Source organism: Phacochoerus africanus, chromosome 15 (genome assembly GCF_016906955.1).
Source record: "Phacochoerus africanus isolate WHEZ1 chromosome 15, ROS_Pafr_v1, whole genome shotgun sequence".
Lineage (NCBI taxonomy): Eukaryota > Metazoa > Chordata > Mammalia > Artiodactyla > Suidae > Phacochoerus > Phacochoerus africanus.
Genome location: NC_062558.1, coordinates 115,214,373 through 115,236,137, shown reverse-complemented (window position 1 = coordinate 115,236,137; position 21,765 = coordinate 115,214,373). Strand labels below are relative to the sequence as shown.

The 21,765-nt window shown below is 38.9% G+C and overlaps 1 protein-coding gene across 2 annotated transcripts in view; it reads right to left on the bottom strand.

Moving 5' to 3' along the window:
- The window catches only part of SLK (STE20 like kinase), a 61,907-nt gene extending 47,345 nt beyond the window's left edge, over positions 1–14,562 (bottom strand). Inside the window, exon 1 of one of the 2 annotated variants that reach the window (XM_047759893.1) lies at positions 13,835–14,562. In XM_047759893.1, coding sequence (XP_047615849.1) covers positions 13,835–13,984 — 150 coding nt within the window. In that variant the 5' untranslated portion in view covers positions 13,985–14,562. The remainder of the gene's footprint in view (positions 1–13,834) is intronic. The other variant, XM_047759894.1, reaches the window with a different exon arrangement.
- Between the last annotated feature and the right edge of the window lie 7,203 nt (positions 14,563–21,765).

Below are 21,765 nucleotides of genomic sequence, written 5' to 3'. Positions count from 1 at the left end.
TGAAATAACAAAAACTCAGATTTAATTTAAAGATATAACTTCTGGTGATAAAAAAATGTTCAGAGATCATTCATTATCACTTAAAAATCACTATGTTCATGTCTACATAAATCACAGGACCCAAGGAAAGAGACTGGAATTACTAAAACTCAGAAGTTTGGAAGAAAGATTCTGCACGCTGAACTTCAGCTCCCTGAGGAAAGAGTGCTACTCAGCTGCTGCCAGGTCTCTGAACCAAGAGGGCTCTTGTGGGAGTAGGGTGCCTTGTGAGGAAATGGGGGCTGGCCAACTAGAGCTTCTGTTGGGTTATAAGGATCTTAGCTCTGTGAGTGTTGGGAAAACTATAAACTGGACTCGACTACTATTGCTGGGGTGAAGAATTTCCACTAGGATGATGATCAGAGTAACAGGAAAGCAGGAAGGAGGCCCGGAGGAAACAAAGAGAAAGTATAGGCTCTTTCATCATCCTCTTTACAGCCTCCCTCTAGTGCTCTGTACTTCTGAAACCTAAAAGTGAACAGCTGACAAGGCAGAAATATGATTTGCAAAAATCTTAGAACAGAGTCACAAAGCAGAACCACAGATGGGAGTGTTTGGAGCTGAAAGACAATAACTTAATAACTGGCTTAATCCTAAAACAATGAGGATTAGAGATGGGAGAACTAAGGCACAGAGTGGTATTAAATATTTTGGGTAGTAAATATTCAAAGTTCGAAAGAGCAGTTAAGTGAAGGGGAAAAAAAAGGAACAGCACTAGAGAAAGCAGATAGTTTTAGACTGTTGCTGTTTTACATTATATGCTAATTCTGATGACAAGATTTTTCTAAGAATGAGTGTGAATATTAAATAAGAATAAAAGTATTCAACATCACTTAGCAAAGATATACAGCTGGTTTCCATTATTTATGCTAGTTATGTTCTATAAAGTCAATGTAAACCTTGAATTCTTGAATTAGTAAATACTGAACCACTGCTCCCAGAAGGAATACACACACACACCCCTTACACAGATTATAATCTTAAATCTCAGAAACAACTCATCATGGTAGATTCTATTTTCTTTGTTTTACAAAAGAGAAAATGAGAGTCAGAAACGTTGGATGACTTGCTTGAAGCTGCCCCATAACAGGAGCCAGAGCTGGGATTCAAACCCCACTCAACTTGTCCCAAATCAGGAGCTTCTTACACTACACTATACTGCCCTCTATTGTCTCCATCCTCTGGACATCTCTGTATCAGAGCTGAAACAAAGACAAAGCATCAGCTAGTTCCAGCTCAGCTGGGAATATGTGCAGCTAGGGACTCGCATTTTAAAAAGCTTTGCACATGAACACAAATGTGAAAGCATTAAATGTATAGATTCGGAGCTACAAATAAATTTTAGCAAGTGGAAAAATTTGCAAATGCGGAATTTGCAAATAACAAGAATCACTTATACATACTCCTTGCATTGTGTCCGGAAAATATTATAGAATTTTTTGGAGGGAGTGGGGGCAGGCCTGCAGCAAGCAGAAATTCCTAGGCCAGGAGTTCCTGTCATGGCTCAGTGGTTAATGAACTCAACCAGCATCCATAAGGACACAGGTTTGATCCCTGGCTTCACTCAATGGGTTAAGGATCTGGCAAGATATAGGTATAGGTTGCAGACATGGTTTGGACCTGATGTTGCTGTGGCTGTGGTGCAAGCCAGTGGCTACAGCTCCAACTCAACCCTAGCCTGGGAACCTCCATATGCCACAGGTTCAACCCTTTTAAAAAAAGACAAAAAAAAGAAAGAAAGAAAGAAAATCTTAGGCCAGGAATCAAATCTGTGCCACGTCAGTGACCCAAGTTACAGCAGTGACAACACTGGATCCTTAACCCACTAAGCCACAGGGGAGCTCCCAGAAATTCATTTATTTAAAAGCATTTTGGGAGTTTCTGTTGTAGCTAGTGGGTTAAGGACCCAACGTTGTCTCTGTGAGGATGCAGGTTCAACCCCTGGCCTCACTCAGTGGGTTAAGGATCTGGCATTACCAGCAAAGGATGCAGATACAGCCTGGATCAGGTGTTGCCTTGGCTGTGGCTTAGGCCACAGCTACAGGTCCAATTAGACCCCTAACCTGGGAACTTCCATATACCACAGGTACAGCGATAAAAAGAAGGCAAAACAAAAAAAACAAAAAAAAAACGCATTTTCATGTCATTTCCTAATTCTGCAAAAGAGAGGGGAATATACTTTATGTTTTCTTTACATACCCAAACACTATTTATTTATATTATTCTGGATATTGCAATCTTAGTTACTGGTCACTCAAGATACCAGGAACAAAATATCAATAATAAGTAAATGTTGGCTAAATCTGCAGTTTTCCATTATGTTTTACCAATATTTAGATCACACAGTTTTCCCACTTATTTCAAGGATTTGCTGACTATGAGCGGCATGAATAAACCAACATTTTTTACAACTGTATGATAGATAACCGTATAAATATGCATAGATTGCATAGCTGAAAAGATGACAAAATGAGAACACAAAAAGACAATATTAAAAAAATTAAAAATAAGACAAAGATACTACTTCTGGAAATTAATTCAAGAAAAATAAAGGCTTCTAAATGGTAAGGAAGGTCACTGCCACACAAACATTCTCAACCTTAAATTATAAAAGTAAAGGGCCAAAAAGTTTGCTGTCAAGGTAAGGAAATCAACACAAATACTAAAATTTTTACAAAGAAGGAAAAAAGAAAAGCCAGCATGTTAAAGCTATTTTTACAGTCAAGGTTTCTCTTACTTCTTTTAAAACATAAATGTATACATGTTAGAATTTGGACTTCATGTGGTATTGAGTACAAAGCATAATACAGTATTTAATAAATGCCAAATAACTTCAGCAGCATAATGTACAAATAGTTGCCTGATCTGAAAGGAGACTTTCTCCTTTCAGAGAAAAAGAGAGAAAGAAATGAACGAATATATATAGAGAGAGATATAAATATGGAAAGGAGAACTATTAAGTGTAATAAAGCAATGTGCAGAATTGTATTAAAAGGATGACCTCTTGCTTTCTTATTTTGAAAAATATAAACCTATAGAAAAGTTGAGTGAACAGAACAGTGAACACCCTTCAACCAGTCATCAATTGTTAACATTTGTCACATTTACTTTTCTCACTCTCACACACACAAGCATCCATATACATATAGTTTCCATATAGATATGTACACATAAAAACACATGCATTTAACAATACCACCTGCAAGTCACCTGCACTTCACTCCCCAAAGCTTCAGAATGTGTCTTCTATGAACAAAGACATTCTCCTATATAACCACAATATAATTAACACACCCAAGAAATTTAACATTGATATAATATCTAATACACTCCATATTTAAATTTTCTCAAATATCTTTTAAAAAAAATCCCTTATTGCTTACATTTTTAAAAGTCTAAACATTGATATAATATCTAATACACTCCATATTTAAATTTCCTCAAATATCTTTAAAAAAAAATCCCTTATTGCTTACATTTTTAAAAGTCTAAACCATGGTCTAGATTTGTCAATTATTTCATTATTAGATTCAGGTTAAATGTCTTTGACAAGAATACTATATTAGATTATATACTTTCCACTGAATTTTATCAGAAAACACACTTTTTCCTACTAATTAACCCTAAGTTTGATAACTTGATTAATATAGTATCCATCAGGAGTTCCCTGGCAGCCTAGTAATTAAGGACTCAGCATTGTCACTCAGGTTCAGTCCCTGGCCTGGAAACTTCCACATGCTGTGGATGCAGCCAAAAAAAAAAAAAAAAAGGTATCCATCAGATCTCTCTACTGTAAAGGTACCTTATGGAGTGAAACTTATAGTTATGGGGTGAAACCAGTTTCCTCCACAATTTTTCAATACTTTTTGCCTCAAGTATTATAGTGTGGTTGCAAAACAGTGGTTTTTCAAATTTTATCAGTCTTTATATATTAACTCACTAGCATTCCTCTATTAGGTTGATACTGATTTTGTTGTTGATATTTTTGTTGTTCAAACTATTCTGTATTTTTAGCATGTCCTCATTAATTTTTGAGCATATCCCTTTTTTCTGGTACAAGACACTCCAGACTCCTCGGGGGGGGGGGGGAGTAATGAGGCTTTTACTTTTCAATTTTATCGCTTTTTTACTTCTCTAGCCCAGATCTGGATCAACCATCTCAATGAGCCCTGGTTCCTTTCAGCGGGGAATGTTTCAGTGGGGAATATTTCTAGGCCTTTTCAGTGGAAAATAGGAATATGTGTATATATATAGAGAGAGTGTGTATGCACACACACATGAGTGCATGTGTCATCACAAGGTCAAACTGAAAGCTTCAGTTCAAAAATCAACATCTCAGTGTTCTTCCTCACATTTCAGTTATAACCCCTTTCCCCCAGTTACAACCCTAGTTTCTAAAACAGCACTAAATTCATTTATTCTATTCTATAATACATATAAAGTATTTTCAGAATTACAACAGTAATATCACTACTAGTAACAAACCTAATTAATAAAGTTCAAGCATTCCTGGCTGTTCTTTTTATCCTCTAAATAAATTCCACTAGTAAGAGAACTCTATTCAAAACTCATATGAAGCACTTTTTCAGTATGATTGTTATCAATTTGATATACAGTTAAGTCACCTATATATACATATGTGTGTGAATGCATTTTCAGTTTTACAAACAAGCATTCATATATATGCTCATACAGGCATAAATTTTACCTGTGAAAATACACAGAAACTGTTATAGTGGTTGACTCTGAGAAAAAAGAACTGGCAGAGAAAGCTTTCCCTTTTCAACTTTATCATTTTTTGTACTGTTTCTAGCAACATTAGTATCCTCTTGAGTTTTTTTAAATTGTTAAAACGTTATCTGAAAGGTAATTTATTTTTATATATTCTTTATACTTAGCTATGTTTTCAAAATAATAGTCTTTAAATTCTTAGAAACAGACAAAATATATTTTTGGTTTCTTAGGATAGAATAGAGCTTCATGTCAATCCACAGAAAACAATTAAATTCCAGAAGAATTAAAATAAAAATTCTTTATAACTGTAAAAGCCTAAAAGAAAATATAAATACTCATCTAATTTCTATGTAGAGAAGGCCTCTAAACATAAAAGCCAAGGGGAAAAAAAGCAAAGTAATACACTGACAGATTTTATAGAATAAAGAACATGTGTAAGTCTTTATATCAAAATAGCAGCATAAACTAAAGTAGTAACTGCACCACCTATGACAAAGTGCTCGTTTCCACAGTACATAAAGAGTACTTTCAAATCAACAATAAATAGCACTTAGAATATGGATAATTCAATTATTTTTAAAATGATAATCTCTTTAGAAATCAAAGAAATGGAAAATAAAACAGTCTTTCAGTCTATGGAAAAATGAAGTATTTTTAAAAGGATAAAAACTAACATTGAAAAAAGTCAAGAAATAGACTATTGTTGAGTTGTTTAAATAGGCATAACCCATGTACACACATGTAAGTACATAGAAAAATATCTATAGAAATATATACATTTAACTGATTATAATTGTTAACTTTTTTGTTTTTGTTTTTTGTCTTTTGTCTTTTTAGGGCCACACCAGCAGCATATGGAGGTTCTCAGGGCAGGGGTCCAGTTGGAGCAGTAGCTGCCAACTTATACCACAGCCACAGCAATGTGGGATCCGAGCCACATCTTCAATCTACACCACAGCTCAAGGCAACGCTGGATCCTTATCCCACTGAGCAAGGCCAGAGATCGAACTTGTGTCCTCATGGGTACTAGTCGGGTTCATTACAACGGGAACTCCAACTTATTTTTTTTTAATGGCTGCACCCATGTCATATGGAAGTTCCCACAACTGGCACTGAATCCGAGCTATAGCTGTGACCTACACTACGGCTGCCAGCTACGGCAATGTCAGATCCTTTAAGCCATCACTCCTCCTCCACAGAGACCTGAGCCACTGCAGTTGGATTTTTAACCCACTGTGCCACAGCAGGAACTCTCTTTTACTTTAATTTTTTATTTTTTTTAAAGTTATACTTATGAAGAAAAGACAAGGAACAATAATTAGAGTAGTAACGGTCAAAGGAGACTAACTTTATCTCTAATAAGTTAAATTTCCCAATAAATAGAAATGATTTATTTGTAGAATTAAAATTTAATTGAAAAATAAATTTATACAACCTTTCTAGAGTAAGTTCACAGTAAAAATAAATGATCATGTATTTTACCCTAAAAAGTCCTAGGAATTTATCTTAAAAAAAAAAAAAGAAATGTCATAGAAATAATACCACGTGTATGTGGACATTTGACATATGAAGGAGGTATTGCAGTGCAGTTTGGAAAGGGTGACCCTTTCAGTAAATAGTGTTGAGACAACTGGGTATCTACATAGAAAAAAATGAAACTAAACCCCTACTTCACACTATAGACAAAAATCAACATCAGTTTAATTATAGACCTAATGTAGAAGGCAACACCGTAAGACTTGAGGAACATAACATAGAAGACATACATCTTCATCACCTTGGGTAAGAAAATTATCTTAAGACAAACAGCAATGACTGTGTAAAAGAAGTTAATAAATTGAACTATATTAAAATTTCATGTCTATACAAAAGAAGGACATCAAAAAGAGAAATGAAAAGACCAACTACAAGGCAAGAGAAAATAATGGTGCCTCGTATATAACTTGAGAGAATTAGAATCTAGAATAAAGACTCCCAAAAACCAATGTAACAAAGAAAAAGAACCCAAAAGACATTAACTAGCACTGTAGGAAGAAGAAATCCAAATGGCCAATAAATACATAAAAAGGAACTCAATCTCATTAGTAATCAGAGAAAGAAAATCCAAGTGGAAACAGGAACTGACTGCAAATGGGCACCAGGGAACTTTAGGAGGTCGTGGAGGACTGCAAAGCTCAACTGCAATGACAGTACACAAGTGTACAAATTTATTAAAACTCATTAAATTATATACATAAAATGGGTGAATTCTGTGGTATGAAAATTATATCTACATAAAGGCCTCTACATGGACAAGCAGGAAATTCACACACACGAAAAAACCCCGAATATCTGATAAACACATGAAAAGGTATCGATTTTTTTAGTCAAATGTGAATAAAATGTAAATAAAATCACTTCACACTGACTAGAATGGCAAAATAAAATATTAATAATAGTATTAATAACAATAGCAAGTGTTGGGGAGGATACAGAGCAATTGGGAAAACTCCCATCCCCTGCTGATGAGGGTGTAAACTGGTACAACCAACGGTGGAAGACTGGCAGTATCTTCTGAATTTTAAAATACATATACCCAAATGACCAAGAAAGTCCACTCCCAGATACAGATCCAACAGAAACAAGGGTAAATGTGCACCAAGATGTATTATAATATTCACAAGTCGTATTCTTAATCTACAAAAAGTGGAAACAATCCACATGTCCACCAAAAGAATGAATAAGCTGAATTTCATATATTACAATACTACAGAAAAACAAAAAAGATCAAGCGACTACTACATACAACTAAACTAAAAAGACAAATTCTCACTCACACAATGTTGAAGGAAAGATGTCAGACACAAAACAACACATGTATGATTACATTTATGTGAAGCCCAAAAATATACACCAGTAAGTTGCAATAGTCTGGGTAAGAGCTAAAAGCAGTTATAAATAGTATTATGACAGTGAAGAAAGAAAGGAGGAGACAGATTCAAGAAATATTTACTAAGTAGAATTAACAGGTCCTGGTGATTGACTGGGTTTGGTGGGTAAGGAAGCAGATGTTAAGAATGATCTCCAGGTCTCTGGCCTAAGCAATTCGTAGATGGAGATGTCAATTACTGAAGCGGAACAAAGGAGAAGCCCCAAATTAGGCTGACATCATGAGTTCAATCTGTTCGTGTTTTGTACTTGTTTAAGGAATCTGTGAAACACTCAAGTGGAAATCTCTAATAGATGGTTGGATATGTGCATCTAGAGTTCAAAAGGCAACTTAGATATGAGTTGCATTCAGATGGTAATTGAAGCCATAGGAGAAGATGGGCTCTCATAAGAAGAAGGCCTATGCCCAAGCCCTGCAGAATCCCAACACTAAAAGTCATAAAGAGGAAGAGCCAGTCAAAAAACATCTGAGGAGTAGACACGGGTGAGAGGGGGTTCCTTGGTGGCCAAGTGATTAAGGATCCAGCTTTGTGACAAGATGAGCTTTTTAAAGGAAAGGATGGTCAAGGGTCTTAAACACTCTTGAGAGGTCAAGTAAAATAGTTAAGGGTCCAGTGAATTTAGAGACATGGAGTTTCCTGAGACCACAGCAAAAAACCATTATTAGGGGGGTAGGGAGGTGTCAAAGAAATGTCATAGAACTGAAGGACATAAGTCTTTGAATTAAAAGGACTAACCAAGAGTCCAGCAAAATAAAAGGAAGGGAAAAAAAAAACCTATTCAAAGTACATCACAATGAACAGAAGATAAAAAGAAAACCCTAAAAGCTACCAAGGGAAAAAGATCACAAAGGACCAGGAAACAATATGGCATCAGATTTTCAACAACAACACCTGAGGCCAAAAGGCAATGAATGGAAAAGTCTTTAAAATTCTAAGAAAAATATATTTTTGAACTAGAATTCTACAACCAAACTATACATCAAGTATCACATTTATAATAAAGACATATTCAGACAGGCCTGGTCTTTAAAAAATGTACCTTCCACGGATTCTTTCTCAGAAGACTACTAAAGGTTGGTTGTACATAATAACCCAAACAAGGAGGAAATTCCAATGTGAAAAACAAAGCTTTTAAGACACTCTTAGAGTAGTCTGAGCACCTAAGCCTTCTAAGGAGAAAAATTATAACTCATTATTGAGAGGTATTAAAAAAAAATACCTAGAGATTAAGCATGCATAGATAGAAAGACTCGGTATCACAGACATATTAATATTTCCATGGTTGATCTATAAATTCAATAAAATATTGAAAATACACACACACACACACACACAGGAGATCCCATCATGGTGCAGCAGAAAGGAATCCGACTAGGAACCACGAGGTTGAGGGTTCAATCCCTGGCCTCGCTCAGTGGGTCAGGGATCCAGCATCACTGCGAGCTGTGGTGTAGGTCGCAGACATGGCTCGGATCCCACTTTGCTGTGGCTGTGGTATAGGCCGGCAGCTGTAGCTCCAATTCGACCCCTAGCCTGGGAACCTCCATATGCCACAGGTGCAGCCCTAAAAAAGCAAAAACAAAAACAAAAACAAAAAACAACAGGTTTTTTGTGAAACTCAAGATAATTCTAAAATACACATGAAAACACTAGGGGCCAAGCATATACTAGAGACTGAAGAAGAACAAGGGGACGTCCTATTCCAGCAGAGATTTGTTTTAATACCTTCCTAGTGAAGACAGCAGGATACTGACAAAGGAATAAACAAACAGATCAAGGAAGAGACTAGAGATCACAGAAAGAGATACATGTTGAAGACAGGGCACCACAGAGCAGTGGGAAAATATGTCCCCCAATGATGAGTCTTGAGACAACTGTGTACTCAGATGCAGAAAAAAATGAAACTGGATCGACCCCTATCTCATACCATTTACAAAAATGTATTCTAAGCAGCTTGGAGGCCTAAATTGTTAAAGACAAAATTATAAATCTCTAAGAAGCTAATTCAGGGGATTGTCTTCAATATCTCAGGTTAAGAAAGCCTTTCTTCTCTCTCTTTTTTTTTAAATCTGAAGATCTAATTGGGCTTATTAGGTGATTAATGAATTGGTCAGCATCCCATCCAACAACTAGAAGGGTACTCTAGGAAAGAATTTCTCAAATACAATACAGAAAGCATTAACTAAAAAAAAATTTTAAAAAAAGACAAAATTAGAGTATGTTAAAATCATGAACTTTCTGTTCCTAAAAAGACACCAAAAAAAAAAAAAATGAAAAGATAGCCACTGAATGAGAATATATTTGCATAACCATAACCAGAAAATGGTCAAATGAAAAGATAGCCACTAAATGAGAATATATTTGCATAACCATAACCAGAAAATGGTCAAAATGCAGAATACACTGCAAATAAACAAAAAACATCCAAGAGGAACATGAACAAGAGACCTGAACACAAATTACCAATAATCCTATGAAAAGAATTACTTAAGATAATAACATCAGATTGTCAAAACTTAAGAATTCTGACACTATCAAATATGAGGAGGATACAGAGCAAGGAAATTCTCATACACTGCTGGTGGAAGGGTAAACTGGTAGAGAGTTTGGCATTATCTAGTAAAATCAAAGATACACTATCCTATAACCCTGCAATTCTACTCCTGAGTTAAATCTTAGTGAAACTTAAGACATATATACGCAGCAACACTGTGTGGAAAAGCCAAAAACTGTAAACAACTGATGTATCCAGTAACAGTATAATGGTAAATAATTGCTGACGTAATCATACACTAGAATTCTATGGAACAATGAAAATTAACCTACTACAGCTCTAGTGATAACAAACCTCAAACATAATGCTGATTTTGAAAGGGGCAAGACACAAAAATACACTCACTACATACAAAACTAAGCTGTCATGTTTTGTTACACACACCTTGATAGTAAACTATAAGAAAGCAATGAAATGAATAACTTACAGATAGAATAGTGGTTCCCTTTAAGGGGAGAGAGAGAATGAATTCAGAAAAGAGGTGGCAAGGATTCTGGGGTACTGGCAGAATTCCTTGACTCTGATGGTTGTTAATATGAGTTCACTTTAGTATTGTTTGCTAAGTGTACGTGTGTTTTTGTACTTTTCAACACAAAGATTACATATTTCACTATTTTTTTTAAAAAGTACACACCCATCAGAGACATAAAAAGAATCACTTTCTAGCACACAGTCAGTGGTAGTTCAGCTTCAATTCAATAGATTATTTTATGTCATTCCTTCTATTTTTTTTCTGTTAAAAGCAACAGAAATCCAAACAAAAAACTGTGAGGGATATTACCATCTTCATTTATTTGTCAAATAATACTATATTAAAAAGAAAATAAATTTAAAATTGGGAAGATTTTAAAGGCAAGAAAGTAACTGTTAAGAGTTGTGTAGTGCAGGACTGAGTGGAAAGAACACAGCAATACCATGCAAAAAAAGTTTCAAATAAACTAAATACACAAGATGACTGCCTACTGAAAATTTAATCTTTGTAACAGTTACTAATTCCCATAAGCAAAGGATAGTTGGAATTAACTCTAGAAATAGTTTTCTAATGCATACTACTACATACAACTGTAAGGTCTGATACCTTTTTCTCCTACACAGAAGTTAAGTTTAAAAATTTTAAATTTCTCGAGAATCTTAGAAAATAAAAATATTTAGAAAAACACCAAAACAGGTCAGATAATTTAAGTCTTTAAAAAAATCTTGGAGCTTATTCTTTGTGAGTATAAATAGTGAGATGAAAAGAAAAGATGCAAAGAACGCATGCTCTACACATATTACACTGAAACAGTTATCAGGCACACGAGAATTATCCTTGACACAATCTTACAGTGTTAAACTACATGGAGTAAGTCTCTTACTTTCCAGAAAATTTTCAGTTGGTATCTCACCATAGGAAGATAGGTTCACTTTGCAGAAACAATCATTGAAGTATTAAATCACAGAGCATTAGCATGTCCACACAGTCTGTCTGTGTCGGAAAATGGTTTACTATCTTCAGAGGTCTCTTTTCCTGTCCCATCCCATATTTTGTTTCTGAGCGCCAAATATAATAACTGTAATTTTCTGCCATTTACTGAGCTCTTTTTTGTGTCATATTTATTATGTCCTTTTTCTCACACAGTGAGGAGTAAATATTACAGATGAGAAAAATGAGACATTGGAAGGATTAAGTAACTTGTCCAAGGTCACAGGCTGCTATCCAGGGAGCTGAGATAAATCCAGAGCCACTGCCTTAATACTACAGTTTCTATTTGATAAAACATACCATGAAAAGTGCCCATAATCACCTATTGCCTTCTAACTACCAGTTCCCAGATGCCTTGATGATTTATTTTTACCTTGCCTAGATAACTGCATACTCACAGAAAACTAATGGGTGAAGGAATCTAAACATTTAGGGAAATCTATGATTTTCCAGCTAAGGAAAAGGAGGGTCGGAGAAGTTAAGTGTTCTAGTCAAGACCTTGAAGCTGGTTTGTGACAACCAGCAATAAAACGCAGTTCGTAACTCCCAGGAGTGATCTTCCCACTGCATTAAGGGCCTTTCTATCATACATCTATACTGCAAGCTCTTGTTGAAATCCATATCCTACTCTCCACGCTAAGCACTGAAATTTACTTTGTCAACTTTCACAGCACATAATAACTTCAACAGCACTCAAAAGCAGGTAATACACAGTCTTTAATTTCAACAAATATAAGGAGAGATGCACTATGTGCTAGGACAATAGAATTAACCCAAATGTATATCTTAATTTTGGCACCTGGTTTCCTCATAAAAACATAAACACATTAACTATAGCACAGAAGCAATGTGAACAATGTGTTCTGAAAGCTCACAGAAAAGAGTAAATATTTCAGATGAGTAAAGAATGAGGACTAGGGGTTTTGCTGTGCATTAGGGGCAGGCAAAGGCAGATGTGTGATGGTGCTTAGAAAGAAGAGAAAACGCTATCACTTCTACCAAAAGACTTCAAAGTAAAAAAAAAAGTAAATACAGTAAACTCAGAAGACCTGGGTTCATCTAGGCTGTGCCTGCTGTGACCGTGAACAATTTCCAAGTCTAAGTGTCCTCATCTGTGAAATGCAGATACTACAGACGTGCATATCTCACAGGACTTTCACAGGGGCCAAATTATGTGAAAATAGTTTAAAAACTACAGAGCCCTGTACAAACGTAAGTTATTTATATGTTCACTTCTAGGCAACCTTTTGGGTCCTTCCCTCTAAATTGTGTCTCATAAAAACCTCACCCTTCAGGATGAAACTATTCCGATGACATCATTCATATACTCCTTACAAACAGTAAACAGTTAACATTAATGCCTTCAGGTTGAACCATCAAACCTCTTGCTACCAAAATGAGCATCTGTATATAAAAATACATGTGTATATACATGTGTGCTTGTTTTTGTTTTGTTTTGTTTCTTAAACCCTGGTATGGACTTCCAGTCAATGCTTATTACATTTGGAAACTAGTACCAGATGCAGGTTCCCTTCTGGAAATTTTCTATCAGAAATTCCATTCCATTTTATAGTATGTTGTCAAGCAACCAATTCAACAATAGTCTGCAAGTAGCAATCACTTTGCCCTCATCCCAAGAGACTGGTTATGTATTATTAGGTATAGATACAACCAAATATATATCCTGGACCCAAAAAAGGGAACTGTTTTAGTCCAAGTGTACATATGACTGCAAACAGCTAGTGCACAAACAGGCAGCCACTGAGAAGTATGATTTCTGATTTGAAAATACTTGAGGGCCACGACCAGACCCCCTCCTTTAAATTAAAGAACACCCTCATTTCCTTTAACGTTTGACAGAGCAGAATGCATATCCTGCCTCTCTTTGGCAATCACTCTTTAAACTACATCCAGGCCCCATTTTGTTCAACCTTAAACCCTATGTCTTAGCTACTCTTCGAACGGTAACCTAAATAAAGTTCCAATGTACAGTTACGAAGTCACAGGAAGGTCCACAAGGCAGGACCGGGACCAAGGAGCTAGAAATCCTCGCGCCACTCCAGGCCACTGGCTGTTTGATCTCACAAGTGGAACTTCCCGTTTTCTCCCTCTTACCTTGTACACTTTCCCAAAGGCTCCGTCGCCCAACTCTCCTATAATTTCCCAAAACTCCTCGGGGTTCAGGTCCCTCTTCACATGTTCGTACTGCTTCTTCTTCTTCTCGCTCCCCAACTTGAAGATCTTACGGAAATTGAAGAAAGACATTTTTCTTCCCAACAGAGTTCCTCGCACTTAAGGACTGAAAACAACAATACAAGGCAAAGTTTCTCCTCCTTCTTCTCCCGCGCGAGCCCGGCAGGCGGCGGCGGGCGCGGGTCGGCCGGGCTCCCGCCGCTCCGGCCGGGCTGTCCCCGGGGAAGGCGGGGCGCGACTCCCGCTCCCGCCCACAAGGTGGGGGCGCTGCGCCGGCGGCCCCTCCGCGAAGCCCGGCCCCGGGGCCGAGCGGCTAAGCGCCGAGACCCCCGCCGGCCCTCGGGGGGCGGCACCTGCCCGGACGTTCGTCCACACCCGGCCCGGCCCGACGGGTTCGAGCGGTCCGGACGCCCGCAGCCGCCACGGTTAGGCCCGTGTCACGGCGAGTCTCCAGGGGCGGCGGCCACTCCGAGTGAGGGACGCAGCCGGCGGCCTCGGAGCCGGGCAGTCGGCTGGCCGAGCGCTCCCGTCCCGGGCCAGAAGCCCTGGGTTTCCTCTGCAGCCGTCTGCACCCGCGGCGCGAGACCCGCGCGTCCCCTGGGCTCTGGGGCGCAGCCGCCGCCGCCGCCGCCGCCGCCTCGCTCCCTCCCCAGCCCACGCAGCCTCTGCTTGGAGCGCGCGCCGACGCCGACGCCGCAGCGCGCCCGCGCGGTCCTCCTGCCGCGCGCCGGGCTCTCCGCGCACTCGCGCGGGGGCGTCACCTCTGGCTCCGCGCACGCGCGTTAAGCCCCACAAGCTGGCAGCCCCTGGGCGGTTTGCAGGCACCCCGCGGAGGCGGGGGCGAAGTGGGCGCTTGAGCCGAGGGCTGGCTGCTGGTTGCTTCCGATTTGCCCTCCAAGCCCCATTATCTTTATCAGCCTATGGCTTTGGTGTAGTTGCCCCTTTGCCCACGACCCCTTTGATTGTACTAGTGGATCTTGCCTTCATTGCGGATCAGGGAAAAAGTGTAAGGTGAAAGATGAGCTGTCCGGTTCGGAGGGGACTTGTTCTGTCTCCAACGGTCCCAGAGTTAAGTGAGAGGGGAGTATGGGAGCGTTGGAGCCAGAGCCGACCAGCTCTATGACCTTGCGCGGGTAACCTCTTCCAGCGTCAGTTTCTTCATTGTTAAAAGAAAATCCTTAAAAGTCCTGACCTGGGAACTGTGAAGAGAAATAAAGAAGGCAATGGATGTAAACCCTTTGCAGGGTGCCTGCACTGGCAAACGCTCAATGTCAGTTTCTGCTGTTGCTACAAGTGTGCTGGTAAGATATATATAATACATGTAAAAATTGTTTAAGCCCACTTCTTCTCCAGGGATGACCGCGACACTCCCTTGAGGATTATCTATCTTCTTCTGGCCACTTACATAGCTATAACGCTGGTGCCACCTTTCATGACTCCATCTAAACCTCTTACCAAGGTCTTGGGGCCACATGGGGCCATGTGGGCTTTGGCTGGAATCTCTCAGATGGTGTCCACCACTAGACAGGAGCCCTTTAGGGCAGTGGCTCTTTGTTCACCTTGATATCCAGGTACCCACCAACATTCCTGGCATATGATAGGAAGACAGATCCCTGGAATTAATTAATCAAAGCTGTCTGGAGCAGAGGCCATATTGCTATCTACATACCACACCCAAACCATTCTTCCCTCCACCCTCAAAATGGCATAGCAAAACTCCTCTTCTAGTAAGAGGGATAAGATGATTTTGTTTCTCAAGACTTTCAATTTTTAATAGTTTTATTGAGGTATAACTGATATACGATAGACTGTACAGGAGTTCCCTGGTGGCTCAGCATGTTAAGGATCCAGCATTGTCACTGTGGTATGTTTCTCTCTCTAGCCTGTGGAACTTTCACATGCACTGGACAGAGCCAAGAAAAGAAAAATCACAAAGCAAAACAAACTATACATATTTAAAATATATGTTTTTAGGGAGTTCCTGCTGTGGTGCAGTGGGTTAAGTATCAGATCACAGCAGCTTAGGTAGCAGCTGCCACCCAGATTAATCCCTGGCCCAGGAACTTCTATATGCCAAGGGCAAAGCCAAATAAATAGATAAATAAATAATTTTAAAAATAAAATAAAATGTATGTTTTAGGGAACTATACTCAATATCTTGTAATAACCTGTAATGTAATGGAAAAGAATCTTATAAAGAATATATATATATGAATTACTTTGCTGTATACCTGAAACTAACACAACATTGTAAATCAACTATATTGCAGTAAAAATTAAAATGTAAAAACATTAGGAGTTCCCATCGTGGCTCAACGGAAACAAATCTGACTAGTATCCATAAAGATGCAGGTTCAATCCCTGGCCTTGCTCAGTGGGTTAAGGATCCAGTGTTGCCATGAGCTGTGGTGTAGGTTGCAGACACAGCTTGGATCTGCCATTGCTGTGGCTGTGACGTAGCTGGGGGATACACCTCCAATTCAGCCTCTGGACTGGGAACCTCCATATGCCACAGGTGTGACCCTAAAAAGACCAAAAAAAATTTTTAAAACATTAAAGCAATGTTATTGTAAAAAAATAAATTAAATATATACTTTTATGTTTTGGCAAATGTATACACCTCTGAAAACAGTACCATAATCAATCTATTTTTTTTTGTCTTTTGTCTTTTGTTGTTGTTGTTGCTATTTCTTGGGCCGCTTCCGTGGCATATGGAGGTTCCCAGGCTAGGGGTTGAATCGGAGCTGTAGCCACCGGCCTACGCCAGAGCCACAGCAACTCGGGATCCGAGCCGCGTCTGCAACCTACACCACAGCTCACGGCAACACCGGATCATTAACCCACTGAGCAAGGGCAGGGACCGAACCCGCAACCTCATGGTTCCTAGTCGGATTCGTTAACCACTGCGCCACGACGGGAACTCCTCAATCTATTTTTAATTAATATCATTTGTATAGGTGGCTTTAGATATAAAGATAATACATACTCATTGTAGGAAATGAAGAAATGAACAATAAGTAAAATAAGAAGTATTATAATTCTACCATCCAGAGATAACCATTGGCAAGATTTTATTATATGTCTAAACACAACTTTGGTGATGTGCATTGACTTTTTTTACACGGATAAAATTATACTGCATATAAAGATTTACATCCTGTACTTTTCATAGTTTAGTGTGATTAGTAATTTTTTCCTCCATCATGAGATGTTTAGATTACAAAACAACTTTCCTCTGTTTCAAATAAAATATTGATAAATGTCTTTGTTCACAGATCTTTTTCCACATATTTGATTATTTCCTTAGGATAAATTACCAGAAGTAAATTTGGGTCAAAGGGTCTAAGTCTGTTTCCTTTTTTTGTTTTTTTTAAAAGTAGAAAAAGCGTTACTGTTTTCTCAATTAAAAGGTAGTATATCCTTGTAAATTAATTCAAATGAATTCAGAAATAATAAACCCCAAAGCTGTCTGTAATTCTTCAACCCTGCTTTCATCCTACCCCAAACCTTACCACTGTTAACAGTTAAGCCTTATGAGCGGGAGGGAACTTTGGAGGGGGGGTAACAAAAAAGTTCTAAAACTGGATTGTAGTAATCATTGCTAAACTGGATACATTGACCAAAAATCATTGGATTGTAGATTCACACGGGTGAATTTCATGGTATGTAAATTATACCACAGTAAAGCTGCTTTTAAAAAGTTATAGATGACCTCACTTAGTGGGTTAAGGATCTGGCATTGCCCCAATCTGTGCATAGGTCACAGATGCAGCTCAGATTCAATCCCTAACTGGGGAACTTCCATGTGCCTCAGGTGCAGCAGTTAAAAAAAAAAAAAAAAGTTATTAGATGTAGAACCTGTGATTTTCTATGCATAGACTTTTTAATATAAAAACTTATCTGATATAGATCATGAACATCTTGCCATGCCAGCACAAATAAATCTATCTAATCCTTTTTAATAGGTTCATAGAGTCCCAGTGTACAGCTCTACCATCATTTATTTAAGCATTTCTCTATTGGCAGGCATTTAGATGGTTTCCAATTTGGGGTCATGGATCATCAAAAACAACACTGCAGTGAGCATGCGTATAAAAGCATGTTTGTCTATTTGTATGGTTATATTTCCTTAAGATAAAATTCAGGAAAAGGAATTTTAAAAAAAGAAAACACTTCCCATCATGGCACAACTGTTAACGAACCCAACTAGCATCCATGAGGACGTGGGTTCAATCCCTGGTCCTGCTCAGGGGGTTAAGGATCTGGCATTGCCATGAGCTGTGGTATAGATCACAGACAGGGCTCGGATCCTGATTTGCTGTGGCTGTGGTGTAGGCCAGAGGCTACAGCTCTAATTGGACCCCTAGCCTGAGAACCTCCATATGCCATGGGTGCAGCCCTAAAAAGAGACAAAAAAGTAAACAAAAAATAAAACAATTTTTAAAACCACTTCATAAAAAAAAATATGGAGTTCCCATGTGGCTCAGTGGTAAATGAACCCAACCAGGATCTATGAGGAGGCAGGTTTGATTCTTGGCCTCACTCAGTGGGTTAAGGATCCGGTGTTGACTTGAGCTGTGTTGTAGGTCGAAGGCGTGGCTCAGATCTGGTGTTGCTGTGGCTATGACGTAGGCCGGCAGCTGTAGCTCCAGTTCAACCCCTAGCCTGGGAACCTCCATATGCCACGGGTGCGGTCCTAAAAGCAAAAAAAAAAAAAAAAAAAAAAAAGCCACTTTATAAAAGAAGTAGAATTGCTAAAGCAAAGACCCTATTTTAAAATGTTTTTACCCTTATTTCCCAATTTGCCTCTAGAAAGATTGTACTTATCTATGCTCCTGCTAACAATGTATGTGTGAGAATGTCAGTTTCCACAGCCCCTTAATAGTACCATTCCATCTTTTTATTTATTTTTTGCCTTTTTAGGGCCGCTCCTGTGGCAAATGGAGGTTCCCAGGCTAGGGGTAGAATTGGAGCTGTAGCAGCTGGCCTATACCATAGCCACAGCACCGCTAAATCTGAGCCACATCTGCACCCCACACCACAGCTCACAGCATCGCAGGATCCTTAACCCACTGAGTGAGGCCAGGAATTCTCGAGGCCTGCGTCTTCGTGGATACTAGACAGATTCATTTCTGCTGAGCCACGACAGGAACTTCCCAATCCATCTTTTTAATCTTTGCCAAGATAGTCGAAAATAATCTCTCATTTACAATTCTCTGATTATTACAATTTTCAGATGTATACTGGCCACTTTTATTTCTTATTTTTCAAATTGCCTCATTGTATCAATGAATAATATCAAATAGTGTTGTATAAATGAGGTGATCGAGTCTAACATACTCTGGTGAAATGCTTATGAAGTTAATAGCTCGTATGGTTTTTTCATGATGTTATAGCTACATAAATTATTTAGTAATACCAGGTGAGATGATATTTAGACGGATTCAGATTTTCTCAGTAATGACCATGATATCTAGATGTTTGTGTTATTTGTAAATTATAGTTTGACTTCCTTGAATTTTTAGTCCTTTAAAAGTGAAGTGTAATCAGTAGCCATGTTAAGTATTCATTTAATATTCAATGTTTTGTCTCCACTCACAGCTTGGTGAGGGGAGAAGTCTTCACAATTTACCAGGTCACTAACCTTCCCTAATAATAATAAGGATAGCATTAAAAATTAAAAACTGGGTGCTTACTATATGCCAGGTACTACCCTAAGTGGTTTACATGTATCATCTCATTTAAATTTCATATCAGCCCTATGATGTAGGTGCTCTGATAGCCCCCATGTAAAAGTGAGGAAAACGGAAGCAGCATTAAATATAAATAGCATGGTCATGGCCTCAGAGATCCTCTTGGAAGACTTGAACTTGACTTTAGATCTTGGTAAATCAATTCCTTAGCATTTAACAACTCTACTATTAACATCTCCTTAGGTTTACTGAGCTTCTGTAATAGCTATCTCACAGAATTGTTCCACTACTATTTCTTACTCCTTTCCTTCATAACTTGAATACATACTCTATTCATGGTCTCCACTTTATCAGCTCCCAAACGCATGTACCTATGTAAATAGGTTTATATGTGAATATGTGTGTGAGTGTGTGGAAGCGTATGGCAGTGTGGATGTGTTTGTGTATGTGCCTGTGTGTGTGTCTCTCTGAACATATGTGTACAGGGGTATGTGTGAGTCTGTCTGTGCGAGCACATGTGTACCTGAATATATGTCTGAAGGTACAGGTATGTTTCTCCCTCTAAACCAAGAGAACCTTGAGGGCAGGGACTGTGTCTTGCACATCCTTACACCTCCTGCGTCTAGCCCAATATCTTCATCCTATTCCATAAGTTCTTGGCTAATGAATGAAAATAAAAGAAGAAAGACTTTACGCCTAATGAAAGCAAATTATGTGTCAATTCCTTTTGTCTTTCTAATTTCTAATTTAGGCAGTAAATTTGCTAATAAGTTTTTGTTTTTGTTTTTAGGGCTGCACCTGTGGTATATGGAAGTTCCCAGGCTAGGGGTCAAATCAGAGCTGCAGCTGCCAGCCTATGCCAGCCTCAGCCACAGCAATGCCAGATCCCATCCGCGTCTTCGACCTGCACTGTATCTCCCAGCAACACATGATCCTTTAACCCACCGGATCCTTTAATCCTCATGGATACTAGTCAGGTCCTTAACCCGCTAAGCCACAACAGGAACTCCTGGTGAGTTTTTTTGGGTTTTTTTTGTTTTTTTGTCTTTTGTCTTTTTTTGTTGTTGTTGTTGTTGCTATTTCTTGGGCCGCTCCCACGGCATATGGAGGTTCCCGGGCTAGGGGTCAAATCGGAGCTGTAGCCACCCGCCTATGCCAGAGCCACAGCAACATGGGATCCGAGCCGTGTCTGCAACCTACATCACAGCTCACGGCAACGCCGGATCGTTAACCCACTGAGCAAGGGCAGGGACCGAACCCGCAACCTCATGGTTCCTAGTCGGATTCGTTAACCACTGCGCCACGACGGGAACTCCTCTGGTGAGTTTTTTAAATGCTACCATGGAGGTTATATGGAAGCAGCAAATTCCTTTAGTATATGAGCACCCTGTGGTATAAATACATTTTTTCTATCTTTGTGGAGTTACGTTTGCAGAAGGAATTTTTTTTCAGGTATTTTAAGAAAGTAACCTGCAATTATGACAATTATTCTCCTAAAATAGGATTTGCGTGTCATTCAGGAAATTTCACACCAAATTTTTGGCCATTTTTTCCTATTTTAAAAGTAAACAAATTACCTGATGTGAGCTATTTTTGAATCAAAAGGGAGTCCAAAAATATCCTCCCTTCTACCTCATCTCCCTTTTTGCGTCATACAGAACTGCTACACTCACACGCCCACCCTCTCCTCATCCCTAGCTGCCTTTGCAAAATGAATCATAAGCATTTCACAGTGTAATGACAAGTCTTAACATATTCCGATCTTAGGAAATTAAAAAAACAAAACTGTACAGACTTACTTCTTTTAAATGTGGTATTCGAATTCCAGCTTAAAAGTCTAGACACCATAACATCTTTTATTTTATTTTTCTCTTTTTTTAATTTTTTTTTGTCTTTTTGTCTTTTTGCCTTTTCTAGGGCCCCTCTCCTGGCATATGGAGATTCCCAGGCTAGGGGTCGAATCGGAGCTGTAGCCACCGGCCTACACCAGAGCCACAGCAACGCAGTATCCGAGCCGTGTCTGCGACCTACACCACAGTGCACGGCAACACCGGATCCCTAACCCACTGAGCAAGGCCAGAGATCGAACCCACAACTGTATGATTCCTAGTCGGATTCGTTAACCACTGCGCCACAACAGGAACTCCCATAACAGCTTTT